The sequence below is a fragment of the Orbicella faveolata genome, unplaced genomic scaffold (genome assembly GCF_042242905.1).
Source record: "Orbicella faveolata isolate gen_17 unplaced genomic scaffold, um_ofav_v1 contig_2, whole genome shotgun sequence".
In the NCBI taxonomy this organism is placed as follows: domain Eukaryota; kingdom Metazoa; phylum Cnidaria; class Anthozoa; order Scleractinia; family Merulinidae; genus Orbicella; species Orbicella faveolata.
The window spans coordinates 849614-858631 of NW_028301547.1; the positions used below are offsets into that span (position 1 = coordinate 849614).

Sequence of the window (9018 nt, forward strand, 5' to 3'; positions counted from 1 at the left end):
GGTCAACTTCTTGAGGTTGTCCTTTTTTCCGGAAATTTGGAAATTCCGGAAATTTTCTGTTCCATTTGACATTTCTACCCGGTATGAATCGGCCCCAGTTCCTCTAGTCGTGCCTGAAAGCTACAAGATGGCGGCGTGTCGATACTACACCGGGTGCAAAACGATCTGCCACAGTTCGAGCCTTTTATTGATTGCCTATCCTCCACAAAAACCTTAGGAACTGCTTTCCTGGAAAATTGTGGACTGGTCGTTCCGATTTTCCTGAGGGCATTTGCCCGGTTTGCATAATCTCCCGCAAGAAATGTTCGCAAGTTAATTATCTCACGAAAATAATTCTTGAGTCGGTCAGGTAAATATCTCGGAAGAGTTTACTTAAAATAGTCGTGAATGCGTGTTAAATTTCGTCGCATCAAGCAGCTTACTGCACTTACGACAGCCACTTCATGATTATTCTTCAGCATTTTGTCGAGTAAGGAACGTAGACCTGACTCGAGAAAGCGGCGGAAATCGAGCCTAATATTGGCGGGAAATGTTCCCAAGCGGGAATAGAACGAGATGGGTCTGGCCCCTGGGCCTGGTCCGGCCTGGTGGAAAATACCGTTCCATTCGGCATACGAAAGTTTCGGTAATTCAAACCGGATTTTTTGGTCGAATGGAACGCGCCCAAATATCTCTGGAGGTAGTCTACAATTTCCGAAAGGATTTTCCGGAAAATTACAGCTCCATTTGACTTTTCAACCGAAATTTCCGGGGTTTTTGCTAAATTGGTTCTTTTGGGCAGTAAAAGAACACGACAAGGCGGTGCTTCTGTCAATCAAAAGAAATCTTCAGCGATTAACTTTTATTGTGGATTTTAACTACAAGACAAAAGACCATTATTCCTCTTGAGCCATTCATCGTGCAGTATCTATGGAAATGCGAGACGCACATTCCAGCTCGACCAAGCGACGCAAATGATGTTCCTCCCTTCTTGGATTGCCAAAAGCACGTCGGAGCTTGACTGTTTTGACGATTCAAAGAGTAATTATTTGGAAAACCAGTAAACGTTCGTTCGAAGAAGCGAAGTGAAGTCGCATTTAAACGTTGCCGAAATTCGTACCAGCAATCTGCTAGGGACAAACTAGCGAGGAAAACCAAAGGATTCGAAACAGCTGCTCTCTGGAATGCTTCATGAACTTTGATGGCCCCGCGTATGGATCCAACAGTTTCGACGACAATGCCATCGGCGACAGACATTTCCGAATCAACTGCTACCGATGGAGAGGAACTGTGGCGTTCAGTTACTAGTGTAGGAGACACGATCAATGCGATTGCATTCGGAATTTTGATTCTGTTTACAGCGTTTGGTAATCTTTTGATCCTTGCTGCCGTCTTTAAGAGCAAGAACCTTCGCTTTCGCACACACTTCTACATCGTCAGCCTTTCGCTAGCGAATTTGCTCATGGCCGGTGTAGTTATGCCTCTTCGAGTGATTAGCTTTGTGGAAAAAAGCACTTGGTTTGCTAATCCAGATCTGTGTGAAACATATGGCAGCTTCTTTGTACTGTTTTGTACAGTGACCGTCTACACACTGGCTGCAATGAGCTTGGATCGGTATTTCTCGATCTCGCGATACAAGTGGTATCAGAAATTCCTCACCAACGGACGAACATTTTGGTTCATAATTCTCTGCTGGAGCGTCGCAGTTCTCGTGTCGTTCGTATTCGCGAATTTCGACAACAATGCGGAAAAATCCATGGACTGCAAGTTGAGCAAAACATACACAACGGCATATGTTTACGTTTTTGTGGGCATAGAAGTCTTAACTCCGGTGGTCTTCATGTTGATCTTGCAATGGCAGGTCATGAAGACAGCCGTCAGCCATCTTCACACAGTGGACGTCTGCGGAAGACAGATCAAGAATCTGGACTATGCTGATTTTCCATCGATCGCCAAAGAATCGACTTGGTCGAAGATCGTGGTTCGAATCACGCTGAGTTTCGTCATCTTTTGGATTCCAAGATGCATTTTCCTTCTCTTGGACAATAGTAACACTGCAGGAATCCACGACGTCGCGGATGGCTTGACAGAAATTATGACTTACTGTTTCCCAGCTTCATTCGCCTTGCTGTTGGGTTACTGGAGCAAGGAATTCAAAGAAGAATTCACGAATATGCTGTGTCCTTATGCTTGTTATCAGAGGAACAAGGATATGAAGAAGTATCGCATGGGCGACTCCAATAAAGTCAAGCCATCCATGATGTACAGAAAGCACTCGAAAAACTTTCCGATCTCATGAACATTGGAATAAGAATGTGGAAATTAAATGGAAAATCTGTAGTGAGGGTACCACAGACACCTCTCTGGATATAGACCCTCTCTCCACCCTTAGATCTTTGTATAGCATTGCAATTACAGCAATGTACCTTTTGAACAGGTTCCTTAGTGGAGCATAGTGTGAAAAGAAATTGACAATGGCATGTGAAGTGAGCTTAGTGCGGTCTGAGCAGAAATATCTTGTGCTTGACTTTCTCCATCTGCCAATTGTTCCCTTTCTGCCCTTAACTCCTCTATACTAATCGGCTAGTATTGGTGTCTATGAGCACCAAGGTTATAAGGTGTGTGTTTCTTATTATAGTGTTGTGCAAACTGCTTACCGCCTTATACGGCTTCAAAGACCATATTCTGCTTCTCTGATTAGTCTTTGCAACACAGATCGAGTTTATAAATTTAGCCTGGTGGGGCCTTAAAATTGGATGCACAAAAGTACATGTATTATGATTAGCATTTTTGATGGTGGGCGAGGGGGAGGATGAAATTAAGTATCCCTTTCATAGTTGTTGTTGAGAAAGTTATCATCTATTAATGTACGTAATAGTGAGTACAAACACTTGGTTTGCAATGTGTTGCAGAAGTTTTGAAGTAGGGTTTTTGAGATGTCCTTTTAGCTTGGGACAAGGAATAAAATAAGTATCAGATTTAAATGTGCAGTCTTGTTTAAATTATATTAACAGTACAAGGTATGCGAACTTCCAATTTTTTCTTTTTTGCTGATGTAAGTTGCCAACTATAAGATTCCTACATGTAAGTGATAGTTTAAATTCTTTGTTACAGATTTGCATGGAATCCTGTGTGCTGTTACATGTAAAAAATAAATAAATGATACAGATAATATTTGTAGTCAGTATGTCAGTGATGTTGTACTTAAATTCATTTGTTTTGCTTTCAGTTTGATTAGGTTAAGTAATTGATTTAAGGTGAGAGTTTTATTGAACTTTGCATGGGAATCATAGTAAACTGATTTTTAGGATTATAGTTAAGTAGATTGTTCACAATCCTGTGTTTTTCTGTTAGATTGTATATGTCCATCATTGAGTTTGACAGGCCGCCATCTTGGTCTGTTGATCCGAGCGAAATGGGGGAGAGTACCAAATGCCTGTGGGTAGGGGTGGTGTACTCTCCCCAGTTTCGCTTGCATCAAGAGATCAAGATGGCAGCCCGTCGAACTCAACAATCGACATCTACGATCTCACGGAAAAATAGGGGACTGTGAACAGTCTAGTTCTTATAGAAATATTAATATAATAATTATTGTATCGCCTCGTGCAACTCTTGCGCTTCTTTCGTGCTTAGCAACCTCCCGCGTGCATTCATAACTCAATAGTGCACGCTATGGCGTTTACCATTTGTTTTATAACATAACATTGAGACATTGGAACAACAGAAGTCCTTTTATTGAGCTTCATCACAAAAAAATGTTCGTGTAGTCTTGCATGACAAGAGAAAACAAGCGCGCGAAAATTCATTCATGACAACCGACTGCACACCAGTAACTCAATAAAGTTTCATCTTTAGACAACTGTGAAGACAATTTCGCATTTCTGGCAGAAGGAAGTCGGCCATTACTTTGGAAACAATGTCTGTCAAAAGATTTGCTTTGTAAACATTAGCACACACATCAGCAGCGTACACCCATGGGCAAATAGTAGACGCTAAATTAACCAATCAGAGTGCACGCTTTGCTTTAGTTATATAAAACAAGTTGTAGATAAAATTTTGACATTACTATCTGGTACAAATTGTATCTTCTGAATAAAAGAAATATTTGTGTTGTGATTGGTGCTGGTGATAAAAATTTGTTGTTAGAGATGAAGGCGAGCAAGGAAAAAGGAAACAGAAATGATTTGTTCAGCTACATACATTCTGGTGTCTACTAAGTGCGTTGAACAGACTACCTATCCTGCAATACTGGCGTATGTTGGCGAGCGAGTGCTTTTTGATCAAGCTAGCATCATCTTGGATTCAAACTTGGAAGCGGCTTGGGGAGAGATAAAAAGGTGTGTTAGGCTGAAAGAGGAGTAAGGGCCTGTTTACAAGGAGGGAGGGTTACCCTAGCAAGCGGGTTAAACCTAGCTGGAGGGCAAAAGATAGCCCAGGTTTACAAGCAAAATTTCACACGTAGGGTAACCCTATTACCGGGACAACTTAATGCACGGTTACACTCAAAGGGTCTGGAAACAATTAGAAAGTTAACCCAGGTAGGTGGGTTAACCCTACCTGGAGTGTTAAAAAAGGAAAAAGTTAACCCACCTGCCAGGGTAACCCTAGCACGCAGATAGGGTAACCCGCCTACCTGGGTAACCCCAGCTTCCTTGTAAACATGACGAAGAAAAAAAGAGGAAATGTGTGAGTGCTAGGGTAACCCGCTCTCTAGGGTAACCCTCCCTCCTTGTAAACAGGCCCTAATGGGGGAGGGAAAGAGGAAGGAAAAATTCACTCCTTCTCTTCCTCGTCCACTTTCCCTAAGCCAAAATTGTGGCGAATCTTCTTGATTGCAACTTGTAATCACATGGAAAAAGTCTGCGCTGCAGGCTAGCAACTGTACCCTGTTAAGTGTACCGTCTAGGAATAAGGGATAAATTCAGTAAAAATTATAAGAATAAGAAGGTTTTTTGACAGGGCAGGGTGCATGGGAGAGAGAGAGGAAGTATTGGTTGAGGAAGTTGGACTGGCAACGAGATCGTAATTGGCCAATCACACTTGAGTTCTGCACCCTTTCCGGCAGCCTTGGCGTACGGCAATCGGTAAAATCCAAAATGGTGGACGAACACGTGGAAAGCAAGTAGCGCAAAAAATAATTTATTTCGATACAATGGAGACGAATTTGGATCGAGATTTGCCAGGAGAGGTTCGAAGATTTGTTCGTGAACGTCAAAACAGCCTAGCAAATGCATCCAGCTCAACTGAAGTTATCGAACCTTTGAATGACATCGCTGAACTTTTTCTGCGAGGCTCTCTGCAGCCCGGGAAAGTTCCTCTAGATAAGCGTCCGTCCTTGAAAGCTGAATTTGTAAACAATCACTTTTTAAGGTTCGCTGAATTTATTCTCTCTTCGCCAGTGATCGGGTTTTACGACAGCTTCAATGAAGAACAAAGAAAAGATCTTTTTGACGTGTTTTTCCTGCGTGGTCCTTCACACGACAGTCTTCTTGTTTTAGGGGACGCGCTTTCCAAGCAGACAGCGAATTTAAAAAACACCAGGGTGGTAGTCTCTTTGCTCGAGAAGTTCTGTGCGGAAGGAAGGCTAGTTGATGTGTTCGTACAACAATGTCGGATATCCAGGCCTTTGACAAGTGGGCCTCAAAAGTTCAGTCAGTCAGAATTGGAAAGCAAGCTTTGGGGACAGCTTATAACTTTAATAGTTTCCCTCCCGCAGAGAGTGGCGAACAAGATGAGACTGAAGTGCAGTTCACAGTTTTACCCAGAGCCCTATTTCAAAATGGTTGCTGATCACATTCTGAAAGCACTAGAGAAATTGCATGACAATCTTACAATGTCGTATGATTGTTCTTTTAAGTTCCTTGGTGAGCTTATTGGACGGATTTGCATGGCTGGGCAAGCCGAAAAAACTTTTGCTATTTTGTTGCCAGCTTTAGAGAGGTGGCTAGCGACAAGTCCACTTTGGAACAGAATATGTGCACGATTGATCACTGGGGTTCCAGATGGCACCATGGAACATGTTACAGAAGGTCTGCTCAAGGCAGCTAACAATCCCAGCTTAATTGCTAAGCTATTTGGTGATTCAATTCTGTCAAACACCAAACTCAAATACTTGCTGACCAGTAAGTTTCTACTGATAAGAAGCTATTCAAACACAAATGTTCTGTACAACATCATTGCATATTTATCTGGATGCAAGCGGCGGCATTTATTAATGGAAGTTTTACGTACACTGCTTGATGTGTGGGGTGATAGAAGTGCCATTAAACACACAACATATGATCAGCATTTTTATGTCACTTGTGCTGTTGTTCTATCCTTTGGGCACTTGAAGATGGAGGAGAAGCAATCCGAGAAACACGTGATACTTACCAAGCTGTTAGTTGGCGTTCAGAGTCATTTGGACAGTCCTTTGGACAAGGTGCGGCGTCTTGGGATGGTGGTTGCAGAGTGTGTTACATCGTCCCTTGAACCTAATGGTGAGAAACTGGTTTTCGAATATGCTGAAGATGAGGAAACTAAATTGTTGAAGTCAATGGCCAAAGGTTCAAAGGAACAGTTGAATTCAGGAAAAGCAGAAAAGGAAAGCAAGAAGCTTCACAGTGACAGAATAACAGATCCGCAGCCAAATAGTATTCCTGGCAAAAACAAACATCATCATGATGATGATGATGATGATGATGATGATGACGATGATGACTTGCTGCCATATGATCTTGACGAAGATGGTGATACAAGTAGCAAGTCCAACTTGCCTAAGTTCCTACGTGATTGTATTGAGGGTCTCATAGCATCAGAAGATCCATCTAAGACTGAGGCTTCTTTAAGATCTGTGGAGCAACTTGTTTGTGCTGAGCTGGACGACCTCGAAGATGTTTGTGTAGAACTAGTGAAAGTGTTGCTTCACCTTGAAGATCGCTATTCCACTGATAAGTTTTATGAAATTCGTCACAATGCAATGGTGTCTGTGACCATCAGGTGTCCTCAGCAGATTGCTTGCTATTTGACAGAAGAATGTTTTGCTCCTAACTACAATTTGCAACAGCGGATGGACATGCTGAATGTTCTCGCTGATGCTGCACGGCAACTCTCAGCCCCAACAGAAATTTCCAAAACAAGAGCAGTGCCAAGAAAATTTCCACTCCCACAAGCAGACTCACTTAAATCTCTACAAGCTGTTCCAGAGTGGCAAAAGATTGTTCAAGAGAGAATTGAAGGAAAAACAAAGAGGATTAGCAAAGGGCCATCCTGTCCACAGCCCAAAGGTGTTGTAAATAAGTTTGCTGGTGTGGCTGGATTTTTCTTTTTCCCTCTAATGAAGAACTTTGATGTGAAAGTGAACACATTAGACCTACTGGGAGATGACACGCTTGTCCTTGGCAGGCTTGTTTACACTCTCGGTATAATCATGTACTCTGCTCGCGAAACACCTGTAGCAAGGAACATGGGAGTGGCCTTGTTGGAGTTTACTTGGGCCCTGAAGTATCACAAAGAACCATTTGTACGTCAAGCACTCATCTTTGCACAGGCCATGGTTGCTGTTTCTGTTCCATCGTCGACACTGATGAGTGATGCTCCAGGGGAACTCTTTGAGCTCCATAACTGGTTGAAGACAACTGTGGAGAGTGATACTGATGTTGACAGTGTCAAGGCGGCTTTACAGACTCTAGTTTTGTTAGAAGAAATCTTTAAGAATGAAGTTACCCTGCATGGTTGATCACAGAATATTGTTGTGATCTACTTAAAGCTACTGGTGCTACTTTCATGCACAGTTGACATGAAATTTTAAGTTGACAAGCATTGAGTTACCAGCATATGTGGCATTGGCAATACAGCAATAATAATGACATGATAGAAAAGCTAGCTTTTACAAATATTTACAATACATATTCTTGAAACAGGGGCGCAGCCAGGATTTTAAAAAAAAGGGGGTGAGGTCACACTGGGTCAAAGTGAGGGTACTCACCAGATTTTCATGTCATTCTCTCCACCTATTGTAGGTTGTTTGCATAGAAAAGGCTTACAAAGGGGGTATCATGGGCACCCCAGGACCCCCTAGCTATGCCCCTGTGAAACACTGCTTTTTAGAAACTGTTCTAATTTGCATCTGGTCACCTACAAATGTGACTGGGCATTTGTGCTTGATTGCTGTTAAGTTCTTATTTTAGAGGACAAAACATCTATAAGTTGATTATTGACCTGTGAATGTTGCAATGTTGGCTGTTAGTGGCTAATTATTACATTGAAGCTTGCATAGGTGGCATGTTTTGATTGGGACACTGCAAAAGCGGGCAGCAAAGCTGTGAGGAAATTATCATGATTGGACCTCAACTTCACTGTCCTCTATTCTCGTGGTGTCTTTGCAGTTGCACACAAAATACTGCCTGCCATACAGGCTAGGCTAGCGTTGGGTTATTCTGTTTAAAAGGTTTTTTTCCGCTGATGTGTTGAAGAAAAGGTCAATTGTTGTGCAATTGCAAAAAGTAAAGGAACAGACAAAATCCATGTGTTTCTTAGCTAATTTATGTACTGCAAGAGATCTACAGAGTTTGCAATAGTTTGGCACTGCTCCAGTAAAGTTGTTCCAGGTTTGATTACTTAAGTAAATGACTTTTTTGGCTGTTTGAAAGTTAATCAAGGTGGATGTGATAATATTTCTGCTAGTCCACATTGTTTTTCTTAGCACATGGCCACCAGTGTTGGCAATTGCTTAACAACTTTCGCTGCAGTAGCACATAATGATTAGAGAATTACCCTGTGTACCAGACATTTCCATTCCTTTTCGAGGTAGGGGAGACTGAACAAGCGACTGAGCACACGAGTGTGCTTGGGGTGAGCTATAATGGGGAGAAGTGGGGAGGGGGTGAGCGAGAAGAGGGAGGGGGGCTGGTGTTACATTTTCTCCCAGATCAAGAGGTGATCATTTATTATGCTCACTCTCATGACATGCGCGATTAATAATATAACATGAAATAAATGGACTCATATTGATCAGTTCTGGGGTAAAATAGTGTAATTCCAAAGTCACTATCAAAATTT

The 9018-nt window shown here is 42.2% G+C and overlaps 2 protein-coding genes across 2 annotated transcripts; both read left to right on the top strand.

Moving 5' to 3' along the window:
- The first annotated feature begins 857 nt into the window (after positions 1-857).
- On the top strand, positions 858-4095 carry LOC110062601 (dopamine receptor D5-like). The gene has a single exon (XM_020769530.2). It carries the CDS (start codon positions 1181-1183, stop codon positions 2276-2278), a length of 1098 nt encoding a protein of 365 aa, XP_020625189.1. The 5' UTR covers positions 858-1180; the 3' UTR covers positions 2279-4095.
- A 904-nt stretch (positions 4096-4999) lies between these two features.
- Positions 5000-8973, top strand: LOC110062614 (telomere length regulation protein TEL2 homolog). Its single transcript, XM_089289048.1, has one exon. It carries the CDS (start codon positions 5132-5134, stop codon positions 7694-7696), a length of 2565 nt encoding a protein of 854 aa, XP_089145174.1. The 5' UTR covers positions 5000-5131; the 3' UTR covers positions 7697-8973.
- Positions 8974-9018: the final 45 nt, after the last annotated feature.

Excerpts from the sequence above, each read along its gene's own strand:
- LOC110062601 (XM_020769530.2), top strand. The coding sequence starts at position 1,181 with ATGGCCCCGCGTATGGATCCAACAGTTTCGACGACAATGCCATCGGCG.
- LOC110062614 (XM_089289048.1), top strand. The coding sequence starts at position 5,132 with ATGGAGACGAATTTGGATCGAGATTTGCCAGGAGAGGTTCGAAGATTT.